Here is a 24153-nt window from a genome sequence, read left to right as displayed (position 1 = left end):
AAGATGCTTTCGAAGGAGCAAAGGTGAATGTTGTATGCGAGACGTTGTCAGTCAAGGCTGTAAGAAAGAGAGGCAAGAGAGACAATTGACAGTGAGAGTGACGACCAACTGACCTGGTTGGCAGCCACATAGAAGAGTGATGCTACCGCAACGCGCATCCTTGCAGTAACCCTAACGGCAGGGCGCCACAACCACGTGAAACCCGACTCCCTCGGCCGAGAGAGGCACCAACCCAACCGCGCCCGTTTACATAGTCCAGAGGGCTGGGGAGTGAGAGGGCCGCTTGCTGGCGCGCTGTCGAACAGGTTAGCCATGACGCGCTTAAACTAGGAGACACGCATGTCCGGCGGTTCGACATACATATGCATGAACGAGAAGCACTAGGCTCAACGGCCTAGTCAACTGTGCACCACAGCAGACAGCACCAGTGTGTGTACCCTTGGCAGTCCATCCTATCCATCAGCCGGCAGCATTCTTCTGGGACTTTGACAACCCTATCCTCCCACTTTTGCGTTCACATCACCAGTTTATGTATTCGCTCGTCAGCGCCACTCCCCCACGAAATTGCAAGCATGGCAGCGAGCCAGCCAACCGGCCGACCGGACCCAGTCCACTGGAACATTGTTCGCATTGCACGCACAAACCGGCCGATGGGCCCCCATCGGCCGTGCCAAAAAAAAGATAAGAATGCGGAGAATAAGCGCCAGAACGGGAGCGAGGAAATAGGCAGAACAAACAAGACCACTGAGCCCAGACGCCGTCCTCTCCACTCAGCGGTATGGGATAAGGGGTCCTGTTGCAATAGAATGCGATTTATATGATAGACAATGCACTAGCACCGAGACCCTCTCCCCCTCAACCCCCTCGCCCGTGCTTTCCTCGCTCCACTATCCTGGATAAGCAGCACCAGCATCGTCCCACTGGCTGCGAACATACATACATACGGCCGACGCAGGCCACTTGCTCAACGCGCCACCTCCCCTACCCGTCCTGTCGACTCGCCACGCGCGTGGTCTACACGGCGAATCTGCCCGGCCCAAGCTCGCAGTCACTCATGATGGTGCACCTCAGCTTTGCCGCGCTGCTCATACCGCTGTTCGCAGCCATCGCGCACGTGCAAGCCGTGACGCCACTACTCAGCCGCCACGCCGCCCTTGTCGCAGCCCGCAGCGGTGGTAGCAGCGGCGGCCGCGGGGGCACTGCTAAAGGACTACAGCAGGTTCTGTCAATCGGACCCAAGGGCTCCAGTGCGAGCTCTGCCAAGCAGCCCTTCTGGGTGTCGCCTCCAGGGCAGAAGGCGAGGACGCTGAGCGTCGCGCAGGCCCGGTGGTACAGCGCAAGCGCCCGTGCGAGTAAGGCGACACTCAAGGAAACGTACACGAGCCAGTCGCGGGACGGACACTGCTTCCCGTTCATCAACACCGCCGACGGGCGAAACGGCACGCAGGCGATGCCGCGCAGCCCCCCGGTCGCGCTCGCCGGCTGGTGGTGCGACGACGCGAGCGAGTACGCGTTCGTCGGCTTCAGCTACGAGACAAGCAGCTGCCAGAGCTACGCGCAGATGCGCAGCGATTTCATGGACGCCAAGCACTCGTTCAATGCCCGCTACATTCGCATCTACGGCGCCTGCGACGACGACGGCTACTGGGACCAGATCGTCAATGTCGCATACGAGGTCGGCATTGGCCTACATGCGCTGTGAGTGCGAGCAAAAATCAAAGGTTGTGCTCTCATGCGTGAGACGAGACGAGCCTCTGACTTTCTTTCTGCCTTGTGGCAAGCGTATGGTTTGGCTTTAATGGCGACTCAAGCTACATTGGGCGCCGCGACCAGCTTCTGCAGACGCTCACGACGAACCCTAAAGCGCCATTCGTCGTGAGGCTGGTCCAGTTTGGCTCCGAGCCGCTGTTCGACTATGTGCTCCCCGTAAACGAGCTCATGTCGGAGGTTGTGCGCGCGCAGCAGATCCTCGGTGGCCCGAACATCGCGATCGACGTCACGATCAGCGAGCTGGCGTACGGCTACCAGGCGCAGCAGGACAGCGGGGCCTACGACCTGTTCGATATAATCGACCCCATCAACCAGCACCAGCTGCCGTACTTTGCTCAGGACGCCTCGAGCGCCTCTAACTCGTGGCACGACCTGCGGAACGACCTCGACTTCTTCCTCCAGCACGGCGGCGGCAAGAAGATCTACTGGGACCAGAACGGTTGGCCCAGCACGCACTATCCCGGTGTTGAGCCCAACTCACCCGATGCTGTCGCGAATGTGCCCAACGAGCAGGCCTACTTTCAGCTGCTCGAGAGCAAGTGCACCTACCTCAAGTCCGTCCGCGGCGGCGGCGTTGGATGGTTCTTTCACATCTACAGCGATTCGCAAGTGCGTGGCTCCCTCCGTCTCTTTAAGCATTTGGAAGCGCACATGTGTGCATGTGCATGCTGACGCGCCGCTCGGTCTGCGTACCCTCTGCTCTTCCAGGAACCTGGCTACGGATACTACGGCATGGACGGAAATCCCAAGGTAGGTCCCTTCCCCCGTTTCTAGGCCTGAGGCCGTTGTGACCTGACACCATCGACGATGCTCGCAGTTTACTCCGTTCCAGCCAAGCCTCTTCTGCTGAGCGAACTGCGCTGGCCCCCTCTGTGTTAATTTTGCCACTTGCCATGCATGTTTGAACGTAATGCTGTACATATAGTGATAGTTAACTTTTTCAAGGGGAATATATTAGACACTTTTGAAGCAGCAACATGGTCTGTTAGCTCAGCTGGTTAGAGCGTGGTACTAATACGTTCACACAAAAGTGTGATGTTGCCGTAATGCCAAGGTCACGAGTTCAATCCTCGTATGGACCATTTCTTTTTGTCGTTTTGCTTCCTTTTTGTCACCGCTCTCAAGCCTGATCCTTTTTACATGCGGAACCAATCGGAGGTGAACATTCACGTCCAGCACGGTTCTCGTAGCAGGGCAAGCTAAAAGGAGCTCTTTCAAAGGATGGGCCCGCGTCTTGTTTGAAGGTTCTGTCGTGACAGGCAGGACGAAGATGTCTATTCTTTATGTTCAGTGGAAAATGATGATGCGGGAGACGAGTTGCGCGATGCAGTCAATCTGAGTGTGCCGATGGCTCCCTAGGGTGTTCAATTCCTTCAGCCCTGTCTGTCTGTCCGTGAGCAGCTGTATCGGCGGTCTCCCCTTGCAACGACGGGAACCGTGTCACTGGTGTTTGGTGTGGGTCTGCTTGCGCTTTCTCTCGATGGATGAATGCATGTACCTACCTGATCGCAGCACATGTTGGGCTTGAGTTGTTGCGTCTGGACCAAAGCGCGTTCAAAGTGAGACAGCCAAGCGCGTGCGTGCGTGCCAGAAGCCGATACCATACGTGGATCTAAACGTGTTGTTCCTCCGCAGACGATAAATTGATCCACCTCGATTCTCTATCGACCCCTGCCTGCATAATCGGCGTCGGACGTATTTCTTACTGGCATCTCGCTGTCGCCGCTCAGCGCAGACAGCACGAAAGAAGGGCGGGCGCTCTCCTCGGACGAAAAGAGAAGGCATGGACGCGTATAAGCAGCACCTGCGATAGCCGGCCCCTCGCCCTCACTTGCGCATCCTCCACGCATCCTCACTCCTACGCACATAGTGGCAGTCTCCCCGCCACCCGAGCCGACCATATCCGTCTGCTTTGGGAGGAGGAAAAGGAATAGACCGCGATGAAGGCCTTCTTCTCTTCACTGCGTGAACGGCGCGACAGTCAGAGCCGTCCCGACCGAAGCGGTCCACGACCTCATGCTGGGGACGCGGCCGGCAGCAACGGCGAACTGCACGATACCTACGGCACGCTCTCGTATCGCGAAGCCGCGGCACTCAAAGGTATCGGTCCGAGTACATGCACTGCGGCTGCCGCGCCATTCGCAGCTGCAGTTGACACGAACGCCGTCGGCGCGGGTCCATCAATAGCGCACGTCGTCCGTCCATCACTCCAGCCGCCGGCACCGAGCATCGGCACACGACGCAAATCATGGGGCCTCGCTTCGCTGTCAGGCCAGCATCAAACGCATGGGGAATCCCAGGCTGCTGCCGCGGGATCCGGCACGTCCTTGCCGCAGTCGAATCAGCAGCAGGAACAACAACCGCAAGGCCGTAGCACCGTCCCGCTGATCCCACTGCATCCACGACCACCGGAACGCTCCAGCTTGCTCCCTGCTGCGCAGGGTGGCAGCGGCATACTTCCGCGGAAACGCTCCATACGATTGAGCACACCGAACCAAAAGTCGTCCAAAGACGGCGGCAGCAGCAGTGCGGCATCGCAATATCCGCCGTCAGACAAAACGAGGCAAGCGCAAGTCCAAGCGCTGGACGGGACCTCACTCGCGACCAAGCTTAACGAGCTCGCGGTGGCCTATGGAGATGGTTTGCTGAGCAGCGAAGAGTACCGCACGTTGCGCCAAGGCCTTTTCGCGAGCATGCGAGCAAAAGAGCTGGAGGTACCCATCGATCACACCATCCATGGCGTGCCTGCTGTCTTTGCGCAGCCCAAGAGCCCAACAGAGGTAGCAACCGAGTCGCCGCCGCTGGCGAATGGCAAAGCAAATCGCACGTATAGAAGTGTCTTCAGTCGTCCTGGTATATCGCTGACGAATGCCCTACCCTTGCATGACCGCCAGACAAGCCAGCATCAATCCACTCGACGAAGTCAGGCCACTCGCACCTCGTCTCTCTCTTCCGCAAAAGCAGCAACGGGAACAAAGCTGACGCGAGCATTGTCACGCCTACCACATCGCCCTTGCGTGAGTATCCACCCTCTGCTTTCCAAGGCTACGTACCCGGGCCCGACTCCTCCTCTCATCACGGTCACGGCTCTGCATCCGATCGCGACTCGCTGCGTCCGCCATCCATGAGTCGTGGTGGCAGTGGCGGCAGCGGCGGATCTTCGCCTGGCGCACGTGCGCGTTCGGGCACAGGTGCGAGTAGTTTCAGCTTCAGTGCCGGCGGTGGCGCCGGCGCTTCGAGCGCGTCGACACTGTCGCGCTTCCGGTTCGCCAACCTGAAAGGCTCGCAGCGCATGAGGGATGAGGAGATGCAGCGCGAATTCTCCGCGGCGCGTAACGCACGCTCCATCATGCTCGGGCACACAGGCAGCACCGGCGGGGGCAGCACGGATGGACATTCGCTCTTAAGCGCCGCTGGTGCTGCTGGTTGTGCGAGTGGTGGTGGTTATGTCGATGGTGATCGCAGACTGGCCGAAGAAATCAAAGCGGAAATCACCACCGTGCAGATGGAGCGCGAGCGCCTGCTTGCGAGCTTCGAAGCGCTCGAGCAGGCGGCCCTTGTGCGGTCGCCCGCGCGTCACGTCGTGCGCAAGGCCAAATCGGTGGGCATGCTTCGCGCTGGTGCTGGCTCTGGCGGATCGACATCGGTCACCACCACTGACGGGAGTGGCGCTGCTGGCACGCTGGGGGAAACAAATGGCGGAGATGCGGGAACAGCAGGGAAGTCGCTTATGCGCCGCTTCTCCACAACATTCAACAAAAAGCGCGAGAGTGCCATGGTGGACCGCACGACTGCTGCCGTAGCCGCCAAGTTGACGGACTACGCCGATGATGACTTTGCAGCAACAACAGCAGCTGCTGCGGCTGCAGATAGCCTGCTGGCTTCTACGAGCCTGGATGACGTAGAGCTGAAAGCGGAGCAGGAGCGCCTACAGCAGGAACTGTTGGGCATCGCGGCGCAACGCGAGAATATGGCGCGGCGGTACGATGAACGCATCGCGTACCTGCGCAGCACGCTGCGCAGCGCCATGATCAAGGTGAAGGCGTCAAAGTGAACGACCCAAGGCGGCTTTCCTGCCGATTGTGGAGCGCAGGTGATCGGCAACGGACAAGGCGGATGTGTGCGTCCCCACCTATTTTTCGTCATTGGATGATATGATCACGACGACAACGATACACCATGCTGGATACCCTCGCCTCAGCCACTCTGAGCACTGTGAATGTATCTTATATATTTTGCACCTGATCGCATTTCTCAGGAGGGCTTGATCCCACGCGACAAGTAAGCAACAGCCTGCTGTGGACTCCACAATATCAGTGTGGCGAGCTTGCTGGTACCATTTTCGACCGCTGCGGTCGCGCTCTCGTCCTGCACCTGCATGATGGCATCCCCGTCTCCGTCCTTTGTCGCCACTGCCGGCTTCTGATCCTGGCCGTCTTCATCCGTACCATCCTCCTCTTCCTCGTCGCCAGAAACGGCGTCATCCCCACCGCTGATGCGCATCTTCCAATCATACGTCTCGCCAAACTCGTCCGGCGCGCGCTCCAGGTGGTACCACATGCGGAGCGCAGTCAGCACAACCTGGTCGTGTGCCTCGACCTGCATGCGTACGTCCCTGAGCAGGTCTGCACCGCCCTCCTCTCCGTGCTCGTCTCCTGCAGCAGCGGCCGTTGCTGCTGCGCGCCCTCCTCTCCGACGGGCGCGCGCGTGCGCGCGCCCGTCCGCGAGAACGGCACGCATCTGCGCCTCACGACGCGCTTCCAGCTCGGGCTCGAGGCGCGTGCGCAGGAGCGCATTCACTAGCAGCGCTATCTGCTGCTCGTCTTCCAACGGCTGCACCGGATGCACGACGAGCGCGGGGAGCGGGTTCCCGATGGAAATCGCGCTGCCGCTTGGGCCCGCGCCTCCTGCTGTCGCTGTAGCCCTTCCAGCAGCTGTTGATGCTGGTCCTGAACGCACGGCAGATGCAGAAGCGTGCACGTTAGTAGACGCTGATGGCGAGGCTGAACCTGGCGCAGACGCAGTGACAGTCGTCGCATCGCGATAGCGCACGCGCGGCAGCTGGTCCGGCTCGACGCCCACTGCTCCCAGGAGAGTTCCGACCGGCTGGCCCGCGTACAGGTTGGCCGTGGTGGACTCTGTCGCGAGAAGGTTTGCTAGTTCGGTTGTCTGGTGAGAGAGGAACTGCGGCGCGGGGGACGTCAGGGATGCGGTGATGCTGTGCAGTTGCGAGAGGAGCGTGGCGTAGCGCGAGCACAGTGTCGGCCTGTGCGATGGAGAACGATTCAGCCAGTCAGTTCTCACGCCGTTGCTCATATCAAGGCCAGTATATCATCATGGTTCGCACACGCACCAATCTTCAAGGGTCGGATGGCTGAACATGAGATTCTGAAGCTCCTGGATGCTCCTCGACAACTGTCCGAGGCGTTTGTGCAGCATTTGCAGCTGCTGCACCGGTGCAACGCCTTTTTTTGCTGTTACCACTGCACCAGACCCCAGCCCCGGCCCTGGCGCGACGAGGCCCGTGGTGCCGCCCATGCGCGCATGTTGAACTGCGCTGGCCGGCGCACCGGCGATGCTCGGTGGACGGAGCGACATGCTGGCCGGCGCCGCTGTCTTGGGGAGGCAGCCCCGACGCGGCGTAGCGCAGCACCGCCAACACCCCCCTGGAGGACGCTGGAGACGGCCCTGCTGTGGGAACCGCTGTGCGAGACGCACAAGAACATACGACAGGTGGGGGGCTATGTAGGGGTCAACGGCATTGATGAATCATTGATTGCTGTACTGACGATTAGGATGGCTATGGCCGCGTCGAGACCTTGACTCATTCGAGAGGATGAGGTGTACGTTGAGCCTCCCCACCGATCCATTGAAGCAATGCTTATGTAATCAAAGAGCTCCTTTCCCCCACGCTCTTCTTTCGATCAATCCATCTTGGCCGAGGCAACGCCTCTTGGGCTGCGAACTGCCTTCATCTCTCTGCCTCCTTTTCCGCAGACATACCTCAGGGAAGTAGCAGCAGTACTAGGCAACAAGCTGAGCAGGCCGTACACCATCAGCGAGTTTACCGGGATGCCCTGCCGTCAGGTCCGGATGAGTGCATGTATTGCCCAGTGCTTTTGCAACTCGGGCAGAATCTTCCGCATGCAAAAATGGTATCACATTGCCAATCTATCTCAAGCGTCGAAAGATAGTGCTCTGAACTGGCCGACCGTCCTCGATCGGCTCGATCACTTGCTCGAGAATATCCCATTGCTGCTGCATCTCCTGTGCTTGCGCTCTGGCCGTTGACGAATGGTCACGGGCAGGCAGCTGCTCCCAGACATGCTTCAGGCACAGCATATCCCCCGATTTGATGCGGGCATCCACAGGCGGGTTTTCATAGTCTGCGCGCACTCCTTTCGGAATAGCCGCCATGCCGTCGCCAACATGGAAGAAATGGCTGACGACCACTAGGCTTCCAACGTGTGTGAGAGCGGGGAGCGCGAGCAGCAGTTGGCGCGGCAGGAAGCGCACAAGGACCAACAGATCAAACGTTGCTGTCGCTCTCGCAGCTGCTTCACTCGACAAGTGCGCTCGCGCAAAGTCAGCCAGTGCCGCGTGCCGCTCCAGTAGGCGCTGCTGAGATTCGAGTCTAAAGCTGTGATCAAGCGGCAAAGCAGACAGTCTGCTACTTCCGCCTTGAGCAGTTGGGAACAAAGGTGCGGCGCTGGTGGTCTCCTTTTCTTGCTTTTGCAAGCTCGAGCTAGAGCAGGCATCCAGCCTTGTCGCCTTGCGCGGACCTCGGCCGCTTCCTGAGAGTGCATTGAGCGTGCCCTCGCGCGTGACCTCGGCCCAGAGGAGCCCTTCGCACTTGCGCGCATGCGCCTCGGCAGCTCTGCTGTTGTCGCCATCGCCGGTTGGCAGTGGTAATGATGAGGGAGGAGACAGCCCGAAGTCTTGCATTAGCAGCCAAGCACGTTGCAGCGCAGGCTTCAGATTGTCCACTCCGCGCACGCTCCACGTGATTGCGCGTCCGCGCTCCGTGGACCGCGACCAACCAAGCCAGGCAATGTCGCGTCCTGCGCCGCAGCCCAAATCGAGAGCGCGTAATCTTTCTCTCTTCATGCCTTTTGCATTTGTTTCTCTCGGGCGCGCGTCCACGCGCAGACACTCGGCCCATTCTGCTGCTCGGACTACTACGGGCGCAGGCTTGCCAAGAAGGAACGGCCGATCGAGCGGGTTCGCCAGACGCCGAGATGCGAGCTGGTCGACGCTGCATGTCTGTGTCAGCTTCAGAGCCTCAGCCAGGTCCCAGAACATCTTGGTCCCTGGGATGTCCCCCTGGTGTTCCTTTCCACCACAGAGCACAACGCCGAGCACGTTCCTGCGCCGTCCGCCAAAGGTCTCTCGGATCTTGCTCTCGTCCCCTGCATCGCAGACGATCAAAAAGGCCACATGCCGCGGCGGTAAGGTGCTGTACCGCTGGTCCAAGTTGTCGAGACCCTGGATGTACGTACTATGCCGTACATGCAGACGGGCAAAGTCATCAGGGCTGCTGCGCAGGTCAAGTACTAGGCGCTCGCTAGGAACGAGGGCGAGGAAGGGCAGGAGGATACGAAGGGAGGCCAGCTCCGCCCCGTCATCTTCGTCATCCCGGGTAGTGAGCACACGAAGACGTGAGGCTCTCCTATCAGAGGACGCCATGCAGTGCTATCGCACTCGGCGTGGAAGCTGAGCAGCTTTACGATCACGCTTGTTCAAGTGGATGGATAGTATGAGATGTCGGACGATGATGTTCCCAGATGATGGTTCTTTTGAGTGTTTGCTGTATGATGGGCTGTCCTGGGATGCAAATGAATCGGCGAAATGAATGAGATTTTCTTGCTTGAATAATTCTCTGTAAGGCGTCTCATTATTTCGGGAATGGCCCAGCCCCCCCGGGCCGAGTCGCTGATTACCCGCAAGGATGTGATGTGTGAACAATGACCACAAGAGAGAGGGCACCTCTTATTTCTGTCCATTCTCGAGCTCCAATTGTATCCCACACTCGCGCTTTTGGCGCTTCAGACTGCAGGTACAGGCCGATGGGTTTGCTGTCTGCTACCTTGTTGCAGCACCAAGCGGAGCTTCAAGGAAAAGGAACCATCCAGCCGCAACATGACTGCGACCGTCGCTCTGCGGCGCCTACGCCTTTGTTTTAGTTCAGCATGTGTGGTCGAGCTGCGAATGGGCTGACGCTTGACGAGTACCAAGCATCGGTGCGCGATCTGCTTGATACGGAGCTGGATGTCGACCCCGTTCTATGCGGAAACGAGGGAGGGGGGGAGCCCGAAGGCTTCGGGCGCAACGGCTCCTCTCGAGGTCAATACCGCTCAACGTACAACGTTGCGCCGCAGACATTCAATCCGGTTGTGCGCAATGCTGAGCTGCTGCCGAAAGAACGTACCAGAGACTCCCAATATCAAGGCTTGCACTCCCACCGCGCGGCAAGGACGAGTGCGACGCATGCTCGAGCGAGGATGCAGCCGATGAAGTGGGGCCTCATTCCTGGCTTCGCCAAGGCACTTCCTACCGGGGTCGATGCATATCGCACCATCAATGCGCGCGACGACACGGTGCTCAGTGGCCAGTCCATGTGGACGAACCTACTTCCGCAGCAGCGCTGCGTGTTCTTTGTCCAAGGCTTTTACGAGTGGATGAAACCGCGCGACGGGAGTCGCATCGCCCACTTTGTCGGCATGGCGAACGAGGGCAGGGGTCGCCTGGATTCACAGGGCAAGGGGCATCAGCTCATGCCCCTCGCGGGTCTTTGGGAGAAAAGCCATCTCAAAGAACCGCGAGAAGAGGAGGTGTACAGCTTTACCATTTTGACTACGTGCTCGAACAAACAGTTGGAGTTCCTGCACGACCGTATGCCTGTCATCCTGCCGGACGCTCATGCCATCCGCGTCTGGCTCGGCTTGGACGTAGGAAGCGATGGAGGATCGGGTAAGGGCGTTACTGATCAAGTCGTCAAGCTCGTCAAGCCATACGAGAGTCCGCTTGACTGCTATCGGTGCCCGACAGAGGTTGGCAAAGTCGGAAATAGTAATCCAGACTTTATCCTCCCCGTTTCCTACAGGAAGGATGGCATCATGGCGGCCTTTGGCAAGCAGAAGCAAAAGCAGGAACAGAAAATGGAAGAGTCGAAAGGTGTGGAGGCCAAACTCGCTGCAGTCGGCAAAGGTGATGGTGGACATGATGATGACGTCAGCACCAACAGCGAGACCACTGGGTCAATACCCGAGCCGACAACACGCAGCGATGGCAGCGGCACCGCGAAGAAGCGCAAGGCAGATGATGCAGCAGATGAGACGAAACCAAGAACTAGCAAAGCAGAGCCTGCTTTAAAAGGGCAACAGTCGCCCTCCCCACATGAGTCGTCGTCGCTCTTCTCGCCCGATCCTTACCCTCCATCTGTCTCGCCACCTCGACCGCACGGTGGCTACAGCCGGGAGCGAGCCGAAGGCTCCTCAGCGGAAAAAGTTGAGCAACAGGGCAGCAAGTCGATCAAGAAGGCGCTTCGAGTACAAGCGGCAAAGGGCTCGCCCACGTCCAAAAAGCTAACGAGCAGAACCAAAGGCCATGATGTCACGTCGAGCAAGGGAAAGACGCACCGCACGCCGAGCAAAGAGTCGCCGAAAGGGGGCAAGAATGCGATGGCCTCCTCATCTGCGAAAGTCGGTGCCGATATTCGCGCATTCTTCAGCAAGCGTTGATCTTGCCACAGCTCCAAAGGAGCCAAGTTTGCAAGCGTTCTGAGAGTCGATGAAAATGAGAGAGAAGTATCTGTTGTACAAGTGTCCAAAAACCCATCAGATCCACTTATTCCGCTGCTCCTCGTGGAAGCGCACGATCGCCTGCCGCGCAAGCTCGCGCTCTTGCGGCGAGAGACCATCGAGATCGCTCGGGCTTGCCGTCGCGAGATCAAGTGCGCGCCCAGCGTTGGGAAGCATGATGGATGGCCTCGCTTTGCTTCCCGCCGCTGCTGCTCCTGCCTTTGTCTTTTGGGTACCGCTGGCGAAACCCGCACCGCTGCCGCTGATCCCTGAACTACCGCTGCTGCTGTGCATGCGCTGTTGTTGCTGCTGCAAGCGCTGCGATTGCAGTTCCACCCTGCGACGACTTGTTTCCGCAGCGATAACCTGCGCCGTGTACGCCGCTTCGTCTGGAAGATCATCGACGAGGGAGTCCTCTGGATCAAACGCTTCAGACGTGATAGCAGTTGCGGCGGCATTTGATGCCGTCGCTGATGGTGCTGTTCTGCCCTTCTCAGTGCCCTTGCCGGTACTGCTGCTGCCACCAGCAACGCCAGGCAGGCCCAGACTATTGCGAGGTAAATGTTGCATGCTCGTTAAAAATGATGAGCTGAGCACCGCATCGAATCTGTCCTCCTCTAGCTCATCTAGATTCCTTTCGCTCGACGTGAACATGCCTCGCGAGCTGGATGCCTGGTCGAGCTGCCGCACGCGTCCGTCGGGCCCGATGACGCCCGTCAGCGGACTGCCGTTCAGGCTCATCCACTGTACGTGCTCGCCTGTGCGCGCAGCACGCGGTCGGCCTCCAGGCGTCATCAAGCCACGCGCGAGAGCGGAGGAAGGGGTCGAGCTGCCACCAACAGCGCCGCCGCCGAAGGAGGAGGAGCCGGCAGCCGGCGCGAAGCTGAGTCCTGCATCGACCATGCGGCGCGAGCCTGAAGGCGTGGAGAGCAGGCCCAAGTTACCTGCATCAAGGCGTGAATGAAACTTTGAGCTGGACATGGCGTTGCTACGTGGTGCGGGAGAAGAGGACGAGGCTGCAGGAAAGGCTGATATCTGGGGAGATAGTAAAATTGAGGCGTTAATGCGTCTGTCCAGTCACATTTTGTGCTTGCCGGGTCTCACCGTTGAGTTGAAGATCGAAGATCGAAGGTTAGCGGCACTGTTTCCTCCTGTCCCGGCTGGCGGCTTGCTATGGCCTTGGGAAGTGTTCTTAGCGTAGGCTGGCTTGGCTTTGCCCTTGCCTTGAGGATCCGAAGTGGGGGCTGTGGAGCGTGCTATGGGACAGTATCAGAACACGCAGGTTGTGAGCATCGATCGGGGCAGCTGCACGCTTGCGGTGACTCTCGACTCACTGTGCTTCTTCCCTGGACTCTTCGCAAGTCCATCCTCGGAGCTCCTCTTCCGACCTTCCTTGATGGAGTTGAGCTGCTCAGTCTCTCGCGTGTACTCTTGATCAGCGCTTCCCAAGACGGTCTTCATGAAGACCGCGACATCTGCTTGAAAGTCCTCTACGAATGAGCGGACTGATAACTCTCGTACGGCGCGAGGGATGCGGCTGATGCTCAGCGCCATGCGCTCGCGAGCGGTCTGCAACGCCATCTCAAGCGCCGAACGCATGCGCTCGAGACGCGCTTCGGCTGCCAAACGCGAGGTGGACGACGTGAGGTAAGTATCATAGAGTATACAGCATACTTTTTTACTAGCTCTCAATTCACCTTCAAGGTCGTAATTCGCAAGGATTGCCTGGATTTGCCCCGCAGGAAGGCCACTGCCCTCTTCCGCCTCTAGCTCTTCGTCACTGCTATCCCACACTCTAGTGTGTGTCCTGGCGCTCTTAGACTTGCTGGCGTCGCTCGAAAGCAGATCTAGCGCATCTGGCGAGCCACCTCGGGATAATGCAACGACCGTCTGTGAACCTTTTGACTTGCTTTTACTAGTCGCTTTGGTCGTTGCCGCCTTTTTCTGTGCACCGCCTGTAGTCTTTGCAGCCTTCTCGCTGTCCCTCAGCGGCGAGCTCGGATCCCGTGAAGAAGGCACCGCAACAGCTAGATGGAGGATATTGCTATTGTTGCTAGGTGACAGGGGCATGCTGGATGGAATCAATGGCATGTCCTCATCTTTTGAGTCTTTGAGCGCTTTCTTGGCAGCCGCACGAGCAGCGGTCCCGCGCGATTTTGCGGCCGTCGTTGCAGCTGCTTTGCGAGGCATGGCGCATCAGCGTACATGTACCACCTAGCTGTTTGGTACCCGATCCTGTGCGGGACGAGCGTGATCGACAAAGCAAGGGAGGAAGTGTTGCCAGTAGAGGGGTAGGTACATGTCGGAAGCCCATCACGATGTGTGTTGTGCTGAGCACTATTGGCCCTTTCGTGGTTGCCTTTCATCGTAGTTGGGTTAGACGCGGTCCAGACTTGAGCGCGGCGTGTTGGTCACGTGATCCACCTATTGCTAGCCAAAGACCAAAATGTCTCATTCATAAATGCAGCGAGCGCTCACGGGGGCTCCGAATTCCGAGTGTGACACGCACGCGCCAATGCCGCTCCTTGCTGGTGTCTCCAACCAAGCTTGACGCTTGACGCCACCAGGGTGGATGGTGGAACGGCTCTCAAGCGCTGGGAGTGACGCAGTTCCATACTCCTCCCTCATCAGGGCGTCCAACCGGACGGTGCGAGTGCTCGATCCGGTAAAGCCTCCTGCACGCCCAGCGGCCAGCCCGGCCAAGCATGAGCGCCGCTAACAACAAAGGATGGGACGGCGATCCTTGGGAGATCGATTCGGATGACGATGAGTTTGTGACACAGACACAAGTCGGAGGTCAGAATAATTCAAGCAGCAGCAGAAGCTCGTTAAGGGAAGGGGCGCCAGAAACAACGTCATCAAGTGTGCCGGGTGCTGCTGCTTCTAGCAGCCATGCCAGTACTTCCGCCGTAGGCTTGGGAGGGTCCGGAAGTCGACCAGGCTTCTGGGGCGGACCCAAAGCCTCGGGCACCTCACTGCTCGGCCCCAATTGGTCTTCCGCTTCCAGATCACCCTCGAACTCGAAGCCAAAACAGGCACAAGCTCCACCAGCGCGTCCGCATCCTATCTCGATTGGAAGCTACAAGGAGAAGCGCGAGGCTGCTGCTGCTGCAACAGCTTGGTCGGCTGATGGTGCCTCGTCTTCGCCTTCATCGGCAAGCTTTCGGAAATTACGCAATGGTAGTAGCGGTGCTATTGCCAGTGATGGAATGGGAGCAGGAAGCGTCCAAGCTGAAACGGGCAGAAGTACGAGCTGGCTCATCGTCAATCCAGAAGGACTACCAGCCTCCCCGTCTTCCAGCAGGTTCAAGTACGAGACGGACCGTCAAAGTCCTGCAGCACCCATTTCTCCGGCGCAAACGGAGCCAACAAGGGCCGAAATCAGTCTGGATGTTACGAGTGCAAAGAGCAAAGACTTCGCCAGAGGGTTGGAAATGGAGAATGGCGATAAGACAGAGGCTTCATCATTACGGGACGCCATCTGTGAAGACGCAGATGACTTGTTGCAGGGTAATTATATTCCTTCTCCTGTGGCCTTGCACGTTTCGAAAAATATGCTGATCCTCACCCCTTTCTTATTGGCTTTTTAACAAGATCCGACGTCCGCGCTTTCGAAAATTTCGTTACGATGGGCGACAGACGATTCAATTTCCACAGACGACGCTCCAGGCTCGCCCCTCACGCCCAACGCACCCTCGTCCTTCCTCTCCACCGCAGCACTGCTTCGAACACCATCGCAAGATAACAACTCGAGCAGCTTTGGTCCTCCGCACGTTTTGCGTGCCACGGTTGCCGGCGGCACACCTCACGGTTTACTCGCAGGCAGTTCGTCTTCTACGCCGGCTATCGCTACCACTACTAGCGGCGGAGATGACTCTGCGACTTCTTCGCGATCCTCGACTCCGTATCAGGAAGCAGGCTACGAACCGCTATCCGCTGAGTATGGCGTCATGTTGCAGCGCAAAAAGAGCTCGCGCTCAACACGACGACAACAGCAGTTCCTGCACTGCCTGCAGGCGTCCACGATCGATCTCGCCACGCTGCGATCGCTTGCATGGAGGGGTGTACCGAGTGAGCTGCGCCCGATGGTGTGGCAGCTGCTGCTGGGGTATCTCCCCGTAGCGAAGGAAGCGCGCAAGGCAACGCTAGCGCGCAAGCGGGCCGAGTACGAGGCGGGCGTGCAGATGGCGTTCGCAAAGGGCATCGATGGACTCGACCAGGCGATCTGGCACCAAATCCACATCGACGTTCCGCGTACCAATCCGGGGCGATCTTTGTGGCAGAGGGAAGCGACGCAGCGGTCACTGGAGCGGATCTTGTACGTCTGGGCAATCCGACATCCAGCCTGCGGCTACGTGCAAGGCATCAATGACCTTGCCACGCCCTTCTTTGAAGTGTTCCTCTCGGCCTACATTGACCCTCCGCCCGAGACGTTCGATCCGGGCCTCTTACCAGCCGCGACGCTTTCCGCGCTCGAGGCCGACACGTTCTGGTGCCTGGGGAAAATGCTTGACGGTATCCAGGACAACTACATCTTTGCCCAGCCGGGCATACAGCGCCAGGTCCGGCGCTTGGGCGAGCTCGTCGCGCGGATCGATGCGCCACTGCATGCGCATTTGCAGAGCCAGGGCGTCGAGTACATGCAATTCTCGTTTCGGTGGATGAACTGCTTGCTCATGCGCGAGATGGCCGTGCAGAGCATTGTCAGATTGTGGGATACTTATCTGGTGAGCAATATTAGCAGGCATTTTGGTAATGCGCTTCGATAAAACCATGAGATGCTGACTATCATCGCTGTAACCCTTTTCTTCGGGCACAGGCGGAAGGTCCGGATGCATTCTCCGACTTTCACCTGTACGTCTGCGCCGTCTTCCTCCACAAGTGGACGACCGAGCTACAGACAATGGACTTCCAGGGGATCATCATGTATCTGCAGAGCCTGCCCACGCAGAATTGGTCCGACAAGGACGCGGAGATGCTCCTTAGCGAGGCCTTCATGTGAGCTTCCCTGTCCCTGGGCGTCCCACTTATTGATGCTAGTCGAATGATTTTGGCCGCTGACACCGAGCGGCCTGTTGCCCTCTCTCTTCCAACAGGTATAAGACTTTATTTGGAAACTCGGCGCATCTGAACAAGTGAAAATTACCCCATCATAAACATCGAGCATACCCCCCCCTCTCGCACTCTGACGCCTTCATATATGTAACACGAAGCATGCAGGCTGACTCCCGGGAAAGCACTTCTCGCATTGTGTGGGCGGCATGAGAAGGCCGTTAAACAGCAAAGACCAAGACTATCTGCGTGGATAAATGCAATAACGACTTACAGTATGCAAGAAACCCTATTCCACATACGTTGTGACAATTCACTACCACCCCGGTCGCACAGCAGCCTTCGCAGGCCCACCAAAGCCGATCCCAGCGACGCTGGTCATCTCGTTGTCGCTGCCTCCTGCTCCCCCGCCTCCGGCTCCACCGCCATCTGTGCCTCGCGAACTGACAGATCGATCCGAGGTGGGTTCAGATGATTCATCCTCCGTATCGCCAATATCGGCGCTATTCTGCACGCCGCCGCCACTGCGCACACCCATCGCAGCGCCATATGCACGCGACCGGTCGCCTCCACCTCCGACTCCATTTCGCCCCCGCTTCTTTCTCTTGCCCCCTTTGCGCCTGGCACCGCCGTCCTCGCTCTCGGATGGGTCGTCATCGTTGTACAAGGGGAGCTTGGAGTGCTGGTCGATGTCACGCTCTGCATCACGGTACATGGGCGCTGTGCGCGACTTTAGAATGCTCTTTTGCTGCGATGCGAGAAGGGTCGACCGCTGTGAGGGGGCTGCTATGGGGCGATGATTCGTCACACGATCTCGCTCGCATTCGGATCGAGAGCCCCTTAGTTGCGTCTGGCGGTTGCCTTGCTTCGTTGCCGCTGCTGCTGTTGCATCAGATTGACCTGGCTCTGTCTGCCGTGCATGGCGGTTTTGAGGCGATGAAGCTCTCTCAGGCGCGTCGTCTTGCTGCTTGTGCGTGATGTGTTCCTGAGCGTAGAAAAGAAGGTTGATGACACCGGTATCCAGTGCTTTTATGGGAAGTGTATACGCTCCTGGAGCATGTTCATCAGCTCCTTGCTGACGTGCCGTGGGCAGCGTGGGAATGTTAGCAGCGGCGCTCGCGGGGACCCACGGCCCCTCGGGGGGCTCATCAGGATCGTCGCTCTGCGGCTGCTTGCCGTGCATGCACTCGATGATGATGGCGCACGTCACGTCATCTGGGTCCGGATACGGTGCCATGTCCCCATCGAGTGCCATGATCTTCTGCATCATCGCACGCAGCGCGAGCTCGACCTCGGGCAACGTCAGGTTGCCCTGGATGTCAAGATCGCGGTCGCGTGGCGGCGGCACTGGGAGGAGGTGGGCGATGCGAAAGACAAAGCGCTCGAGTGCCTCAGATGGGTCCGACGCGCGTGAGACGAGCAGCACGACGCTCTGCACGTTCTCGAGTATAATCTGCCGGCGGGCCGCCTTGACAGCGTCTCCGATGTAGGCGCTGAGGCCTGGGTGGCGCGCCTGCCAAACGGGCGTCGCGTAGCGCTTCTTACGCGTGAACACCTCAGGCGGGTACACACCGCGCACGCAGAGCACCGTGTGGATGGCCACCTCGATGAACTCGGTCAGCGCCTGCACCGTCTCGGTGAAGTTCAAGGGAGGGTGGACGCCGTGCTGACCTGCGAGCCCGAAGAGGCCGCCATCGCTCGTTGCCGCGTGCGGTGCCGCTTCGAGAGTGACGCGCGAGGTCGAGGCCATGCCGTGCCGTGCTGTGGCCTGCGTCGGCTGAGCACGCGAGCTGGCTCGACGCCTGGTGACCGCCTGCAGCTTGCTTTCTATGGATGCTCTAGCATCCATCAGTGTCGAGCGGATGAGTGAACCGGCGCATCGGTGCAATTCTCCTCCTCCGGCTCATCCGCTTTAAGCTTCAGCCGGGAGGCTGCTTGAAAACAACGACTTGGTGGGGCACACACATGAGCACTGCTATCAGCTTCCACTGACCGGGTTCTCTTGTTTCTCCCTCCGTCACCATCCTCAAGGTCATCAGCAACAACGGAGACGACGAGGAAGACGTGGCCCCCTTCTCTTTCCTGTCCAGCCAAGTCGAACGGAACGCAATTGGATCCAGTTAGCGCTGCACACATCTGACCCTCTAACCCCCCTGCTCTGCTGGCACCCTCGTCATCATGGTCATCACCACCGAACTGACAGAGACGCTCGGCCTTCGTGTTCCGCTGGTACAAGGTGAGTACAAGCACACACTCTTCGGCCTTCACCTGCCTGGCCTCGCTCGAGGAAGTGCTGGGCAGCAACACCGGACATCCTGGCAAGCGGACTCCAGGTTTTGATCACTGACCACGCTCTTTCTCCTGCTTGAAACAATGCACCAGGCGGCATGCAATGGGTCGGCACCCCTGCGCTTGCAAGCGCCGTTTCGAACGCCGGTGCGCTCGGCATCCTCACTGCGCTGACGCAGCCGTCGCCCGATGCGCTGCGCCAGGCCATCCGCGAGACCAAGAAGATGCTCAAGCCAGAGGTGCTCAAGCGCGGCAAGTACGGCCCCTTCGGCGTCAACATCACGCTGCTCCCCAGCATCAACCCTCCCGACTACAAGGGATACTGCCAGGCTGCGCTTGACGAGGGAATCAGGATCTTTGAGACGGCCGGAAACAACCGTGAGTATCCTTACTCAACACATCTTGAGTTCCTCCTCTTCTAATGCTTGAATGCCCGCCTGCAGCCGGAGAGATCATCCAGCTCGCCAAGAAGCACGGCGCGTACGTCATTCACAAGTGCACCGCCATCCGACACGCGCAATCTGCACAGCGTGCGGGTGCTGATATGCTTTCGATCGATGGCTGTAAGTCCTTTCGAGCTCAATTGGCTGTATTGTTAAGCAATCAAAGCGAAGGCTGACATTACGCACTGGATGGCGGCAGTTGAATGCGCCGGACACCCGGGCGAGGACGACATTGGCGGTCTGGTATTGATGGCTCGCGCGGCTGAATCGCTCTCCATCCCGTTCATTGCCTCCGGCGGCGTCGCCAACGGGCGCGGGCTCGCCGCGTCGCTGGTGCTCGGCGCGTGTGGCGCCAACATGGGCACGCGCTTCATGTGCACCAAGGAGGCTGAGATCCACGACAACGTTAAGCGGCACATTGTACAGTCAGACGAGCGCGACACGATTCACATCTTCCGCACACTGCGCAACACGGCGCGTGTCTTCAAGAACGCCGTCGCCAAGGAGGTCGTCGCGCTCGAGCGCCGGCCCGGCGGCGCGCAGTTCCAGGACATCCAGCACCTTGTCTCAGGCGCGCGCGGAAGGAAGGTGTATGAGAATGGCGACATCGACGCCGGCATCTGGAGTGCCGGCATCACCGTCGGCCTCATCCACGACATCCCCTCCTGCGAGGAGCTCGTTCGGAACATCGAGCGCGAGGCCGAGAGGGAGATTTCAAGGCTTTCCACGCTCAGTAACAAGCAGGCAAAACTTTAACAAGCCTGTGAAGTACAAGTAGGGGGATGGTTTTCACGTCTTTCATCTCCTTTGTAAAGTAAGCAGTTCAAATCCATATCGGGAGTCAGAATGAATCGAAATGCAGAAAGGTGCATGGTGGATATGAGGGACGCATGTAGACTAGATATATTTACAGTGGATGCATTCCAATGAAGGAAAATGAAACAGCACGACGGGACACGTCAGCGGTGGCCTTTTCTCTGCGTGGTACTCGAGCTGACAGACACTGCTGCTGCTACCACTTGCGCAGAGGCTGGAGGTTCGAACGGGTCAGCCGCGCTGCTAGCGATACGCATCCCGCGCACCGTGTCCGGCGTGCCGGTTCGAGCGAGCGGCGACACGGGTCTGTCCTCGGTGCCAGCGCCCCCACCGCCGCCGCCACCAAAGGGAAAGACGCCGCTGCTACCTCGATCGGGCGTCTTTAAACGCTCAGGCGTGCGCGCGCCGATGCCGACGCCGAGGCGTTTCTTCATCGACGCTGTCCGCGAGCGCAACGAGGTCTGGCGTCGCGAAGATGACACCGTCTGCCACCCCTGCTGGTGGTAGTTGTGTGCATCTTTACTGGAATCCGACTCGTCGGCATCGGCATCTGCGTCTTGGCTCGTGCCTTGTATTGCAGTTAGAGCACTCAGATGTGACGGAAAGCCATGATGGGTCGTATGGATAGATGTGGGTGCAGCCATTGAAGGGGATCCTTCTGGGGACTCGCCATTGCTCAATCTAGCGCTTCCCAGCGAAGGCAAAGGCGCGCTGGCAAGCAGAGTAGGGGCGCGCACCGACTGGGCCAGGGCCTTAGAGTGAGCCCCTGGTATGGTGTTAGCCCTCTCGGCGTGGATGTTCTCCGCATCACTGTCGCCAGCGTTGGACGAATCCGAACGTTCGCTCCACTCGGACGACACGCTCTCGTCGCCAGCACCAGCGGCAGCTGGGATTCTTGCGAAGCGCGACCTGTAAGGACTCTCTGGCGTGCGGTGGACGTCACGCTCGGGCAGAGTCTCTTCACGTAATGGCATCTTGCTATTTGGGCTGCTGACTTCAGTTGTAGGCATTGCTGCTGTGATGGTTGAAAGCGCGTTCGTCGAGATTGCCTGCAACGGCAGTGCCTGTTGCAAACGGGAGCCTGTGGGCGAGTCCTTCGGGGAGCTGACCTCGATGACTTTGGATATACCCGTACGCTGTGGTGTCATCAGCGCCGACAATGGGCGAGAGCGTGAATTGGCCTGCTGATGGCCATGCGTGCGAACGGCTCGTTGCGGAGTGCCTGGCTGTGGGTAAAATGCCACTCTGCGGCGTGCGGCATGTGCACTCTTCGGTGTGCCGACAGCGGACGAGTTCGCTGAAGAGTGAAGGTGAGCGTCCCGGACATTGATCTGAGGCGGGATATTGCCTACAGGCTCCTGTCGAGGTGAGGGAGGAATCGACAAGGGCGAGAAGCTTCGCAGATGTCGGAAAGGAGACGTGTTGCCCCGCGTGAGGGCAACAAATCCGAACAGTCCCAATAAAAGAGTAAGCTGGGCAAGGCTGAGCCGCCGCTCCAGCAGGACTTCGCCCGCCAAGACATGGACTTGACTGAGGAGCTGGACTCGTTCTGACTCTGCCTGCTGACGATGGACATCGAACTCGAAAATAGCTCGCTGCAAGTCGACATGCTGGCGTCGTTTCTACAAATAGACGAGGGAAAGTAGATCAGCACATGCGATGAATAGAAACTGCAAAGGATGGCAACTTACAAGAGCTTCGATCTGCCGCCAGTTGCTCGCATTCAGCGAGCGTAGCATCTCACTCAGCCTGTCGTCTTGCTTCTTTTCCATTCTCGCAAAGACGTCAAGAAGCATCTGGCCGTTGTGCTCCATGTACTGCAGGCTGAGGGTCGCGTTCGCCTCAAGCGCATTCAGGCGCTTTGTGATGGCTCGATAGATGGACTCGCTGCCACTACCACTGCCACTGCTGTGGCCGTTATTTGATGTGCCTGATCTATTGGAAGCAACGGCGGCAGCCGCAGCAGCTTGCGCGGGAACAGCTCTGGCTGCATTATCTGGTGTATCGCTTACAGGCGTTGCTGTTCCTGGAGTAGCCTTCTCAGTGGCGCCGGCCGATGCGCCAGCCGGAGATGGTTGAGTCCCATTGGTACCTCGATCGAGATGAAGACCAGCGTCAGAAGGAGTGCGCGTGTTTGCAGCTGGCTCCTTCGATGTTGTAACATTTTTCGCTTCAGCAGATAAGTCACTAGGGGGTGCATCCTCCTCGATACCAAGGGCCTCCACGCGCGAAGCGTCATTGATGATGCCGTGTAATGATCTCTCTATCATCTCGTTGAGTGCCTTCATCATATATGCTTGTTCCTCGCTTTGTGGCGATGAAGCTGGAGGATGAGAAGCAGGGTCTCCACTTGGCGTTGAGGCATCGCCTTTCGCCTCGTGCACGTTTGGAAGCTGTTCCGGACGATGCGCCTCATGGTACATCTTTTGTTGATCGCCTTCTTGAGCTTCATTGTCAAGCTCGTCATCGAGGTCGAATTCCGCATCATCATTTGCCATCGCTTCAAGCAGCCTCTGCGACTCCTCTTCCTCCTTCTTAAAATCGTCCAGCTGGGTGAGCCCGTAAACTCGCAGCAAGGAGAGAGGACAGTAGTACTCTGACCCATAATGTTCGAGAATGTCGATGCGCATGTACCGGAAGAATTGGCGGTCGCCCGTCAGAGGCGGCACGTTGAAGACCTGAAGACCTCTGAGGTTGCGTGCGCGATAGGTACCCAGATCGAACCAGTCTTCGGGATCGTCGAGCAAGTTCTTAGAGACGCGAACTCGGAATCGCTTGAACATGCGACTGAAGAATTCGAAGTTGGCAAGCACTAAGGTGTCGATCTTGATCTCATCACACAGTTCGACTACCACGAATTGGCCTTGAGGGTCACCATCTGATGCCCCTGGACAGGGTGAGAGCATGTAACGGTCTTTCTTCTCCGAGAGAATGGACGAGGCAAATCGCGCGGAGGGATTGGCACGATGGATCACAGCTGCACAATCGAGGGAGGCAAAGTTCCAACGGTGCTTTAAGGTTGCCAAGCGTGTGGCCGGATTGGCGACTGCTGGAGCAGCTCCGCCTTCATCCGCGGGTAACTTTTGCACGTGCCCTTTGACCATGGCTCCTCCTGGAGCCACCATCTGCATCTCGATACGCTGCAGCGCTTGACTTTTATTTGATGCGTTGCTTTCCATGCCATCGCCGTGGGTTGAAGGACTTTCGACTGCGACCACAGGGATCTTGGTACTTGCGACAGATCTCTCAATTGTTACGGTATTTGCTGACTGAATGGAAGTCTGCGCAGGCGTAGGTTGCGTAGTGTTATCTTTGATGGTGGAGCTCGCAGAAAGTGCAGCGGATGTCTGACTTTCGGTTACGATGACTTGAGCAATGGGTAAGTTAGACAATTCGCGCGGCGCAGGAGACTCTGTTGAGGAGCTCGTTACACCTGAAATGTTCGCAGGTCCGCCTTCTGGCAACCCAGCATATGTTGCAGAGGCAGAGTTGTCGTTCCTACTAACACTTAGTAACCCTTCAGTAGCTTCTGCTGAGTTTGGTTGGGCCGTCGGAGCAGCTGCGGCACTCTTCTTCTTTTCCTCGCGCTCCTTGAGTTTTTCCTTCTTTCGACGCTCCCTCCGCTCTTGTTCTTCCTTCTCCTTTTCCGCGAAATGACGCTCCTTCCACTCGGCAAAGCTGAGGAAAGCGGGAGCATTCTGTCCACCTATCGAAGCCTTCCACGCGTCATACTCCTTTGCTGCATCAACGACTGGCTCTGTTACGGATGCCGTGGCATGACCTGCGTCTGGCGGTGCTTCAGCAGGGGCAACTGGACGCGAACTTGTTCCATTGCCGGGAACGGCGGAGCCTTCGGTCTGGGTTGGTCGCGAATCATTGAGCATGAGCGGCTCTGGGTCTTCGCTCGTGGATGGCTGATTTTCGACCATGTCTTCGGAAGCTGGCGGATTGGGTATCCACACCTGCTCGCCGTTCACTTGGCG

At 58.3% G+C, this 24153-nt stretch overlaps 10 protein-coding genes and 1 non-coding gene across 11 annotated transcripts; 6 read left to right on the top strand and 5 right to left on the bottom strand.

The window, feature by feature from the left end:
- Positions 1-1450: 1450 nt before the first annotated feature.
- K437DRAFT_277846 (glycoside hydrolase family 17 protein) lies at positions 1451-2620 on the top strand (the record flags this gene model as incomplete). The annotated part of the gene is made up of 4 exons (XM_013389251.1): positions 1451-1698; positions 1782-2379; positions 2479-2520; positions 2588-2620. 4 exons carry the CDS (start codon positions 1451-1453, stop codon positions 2618-2620), a joined length of 921 nt encoding a protein of 306 aa, XP_013244705.1.
- Positions 2621-2749: 129 nt separating this feature from the next.
- On the top strand, positions 2750-2852 carry K437DRAFT_t17. Its single transcript has one exon. It is a non-coding gene; the product is annotated as a tRNA-Ile (tRNA).
- Positions 2853-3420: 568 nt separating this feature from the next.
- On the top strand, positions 3421-5924 carry K437DRAFT_56700 (uncharacterized protein). The gene is made up of 2 exons (XM_013389250.1): positions 3421-4593; positions 4665-5924. The coding sequence occupies exons 1-2, from the start codon at positions 3711-3713 to the stop codon at positions 5822-5824; spliced, it is 2043 nt and encodes a 680-aa protein (XP_013244704.1). The 5' UTR covers positions 3421-3710; the 3' UTR covers positions 5825-5924.
- K437DRAFT_273014 (uncharacterized protein) lies at positions 5918-7539 on the bottom strand. Its single transcript, XM_013389249.1, has 2 exons — positions 7124-7539; positions 5918-7036 (listed from the first exon to the last, which is right to left on the bottom strand). The coding sequence occupies exons 1-2, from the start codon at positions 7366-7368 to the stop codon at positions 6025-6027; spliced, it is 1257 nt and encodes a 418-aa protein (XP_013244703.1). The 5' UTR covers positions 7369-7539; the 3' UTR covers positions 5918-6024.
- Positions 7540-7564: 25 nt separating this feature from the next.
- Positions 7565-9708, bottom strand: K437DRAFT_56713 (uncharacterized protein). The gene has a single exon (XM_013389248.1). It carries the CDS (start codon positions 9454-9456, stop codon positions 7942-7944), a length of 1515 nt encoding a protein of 504 aa, XP_013244702.1. The 5' UTR covers positions 9457-9708; the 3' UTR covers positions 7565-7941.
- Positions 9709-9787: 79 nt separating this feature from the next.
- Positions 9788-11627, top strand: K437DRAFT_254960 (DUF159-domain-containing protein). The gene has a single exon (XM_013389247.1). It carries the CDS (start codon positions 9960-9962, stop codon positions 11508-11510), a length of 1551 nt encoding a protein of 516 aa, XP_013244701.1. The 5' UTR covers positions 9788-9959; the 3' UTR covers positions 11511-11627.
- A 217-nt stretch (positions 11628-11844) lies between these two features.
- On the bottom strand, positions 11845-13760 carry K437DRAFT_261844 (uncharacterized protein; the record flags this gene model as incomplete). Its single annotated transcript, XM_013389246.1, has 5 exons — positions 11845-11907; positions 11937-12484; positions 12515-12605; positions 12675-12826; positions 12905-13760. The coding sequence occupies 5 exons, from the start codon at positions 13758-13760 to the stop codon at positions 11845-11847; spliced, it is 1710 nt and encodes a 569-aa protein (XP_013244700.1).
- Positions 13761-15520: 1760 nt separating this feature from the next.
- On the top strand, positions 15521-16709 carry K437DRAFT_221646 (RabGAP/TBC; the record flags this gene model as incomplete). The annotated part of the gene is made up of 3 exons (XM_013389245.1): positions 15521-16297; positions 16390-16568; positions 16667-16709. 3 exons carry the CDS (start codon positions 15521-15523, stop codon positions 16707-16709), a joined length of 999 nt encoding a protein of 332 aa, XP_013244699.1.
- Positions 16710-16872: 163 nt separating this feature from the next.
- On the bottom strand, positions 16873-18392 carry K437DRAFT_254959 (DNA-binding protein). Its single transcript, XM_013389244.1, has one exon. It carries the CDS (start codon positions 18370-18372, stop codon positions 16939-16941), a length of 1434 nt encoding a protein of 477 aa, XP_013244698.1. The 5' UTR covers positions 18373-18392; the 3' UTR covers positions 16873-16938.
- Positions 18393-18636: 244 nt separating this feature from the next.
- On the top strand, positions 18637-20212 carry K437DRAFT_56615 (putative 2-Nitropropane dioxygenase). The gene is made up of 4 exons (XM_013389243.1): positions 18637-18858; positions 19005-19289; positions 19355-19474; positions 19554-20212. Exons 1-4 carry the CDS (start codon positions 18801-18803, stop codon positions 20108-20110), a joined length of 1020 nt encoding a protein of 339 aa, XP_013244697.1. The 5' UTR covers positions 18637-18800; the 3' UTR covers positions 20111-20212.
- A 2441-nt stretch (positions 20213-22653) lies between these two features.
- Positions 22654-23076, bottom strand: K437DRAFT_221709 (Sad1/UNC-like protein; the record flags this gene model as incomplete). The annotated part of the gene is made up of 1 exon (XM_013389242.1): positions 22654-23076. A coding segment is annotated over one exon (423 nt), but the record flags the coding sequence as incomplete, so codon positions are not given.
- Positions 23077-24153: the final 1077 nt, after the last annotated feature.

Source organism: Tilletiaria anomala (genome assembly GCF_000711695.1).
Source record: "Tilletiaria anomala UBC 951 chromosome Unknown K437scaffold_17, whole genome shotgun sequence".
Lineage (NCBI taxonomy): Eukaryota > Fungi > Basidiomycota > Exobasidiomycetes > Georgefischeriales > Tilletiariaceae > Tilletiaria > Tilletiaria anomala.
This window is presented reverse-complemented; position numbering and strand designations above follow the sequence as displayed.

Bases quoted from the DNA above. Each gene is read 5' to 3' on its own strand.
- K437DRAFT_56700 (XM_013389250.1), top strand. From the start codon at position 3,711: ATGAAGGCCTTCTTCTCTTCACTGCGTGAACGGCGCGACAGTCAGAGC. The intron at 4,594-4,664 runs GCACGTATAGAA...CATGACCGCCAG, and splicing joins GGCGAATGGCAAAGCAAATC to ACAAGCCAGCATCAATCCAC.
- K437DRAFT_254959 (XM_013389244.1), bottom strand. From the start codon at position 18,372: ATGGCCTCGACCTCGCGCGTCACTCTCGAAGCGGCACCGCACGCGGCA.
- K437DRAFT_56615 (XM_013389243.1), top strand. From the start codon at position 18,801: ATGGTCATCACCACCGAACTGACAGAGACGCTCGGCCTTCGTGTTCCG. The intron at 19,290-19,354 runs GTGAGTATCCTT...GCCCGCCTGCAG, and splicing joins TGAGACGGCCGGAAACAACC to CCGGAGAGATCATCCAGCTC. The intron at 19,475-19,553 runs GTAAGTCCTTTC...GGATGGCGGCAG, and splicing joins TATGCTTTCGATCGATGGCT to TTGAATGCGCCGGACACCCG.
- K437DRAFT_254960 (XM_013389247.1), top strand. From the start codon at position 9,960: ATGTGTGGTCGAGCTGCGAATGGGCTGACGCTTGACGAGTACCAAGCA.
- K437DRAFT_56713 (XM_013389248.1), bottom strand. From the start codon at position 9,456: ATGGCGTCCTCTGATAGGAGAGCCTCACGTCTTCGTGTGCTCACTACC.
- K437DRAFT_273014 (XM_013389249.1), bottom strand. From the start codon at position 7,368: ATGTCGCTCCGTCCACCGAGCATCGCCGGTGCGCCGGCCAGCGCAGTT. The intron at 7,037-7,123 runs GTGCGTGTGCGA...TCCATCGCACAG, and splicing joins CATCCGACCCTTGAAGATTG to GCCGACACTGTGCTCGCGCT.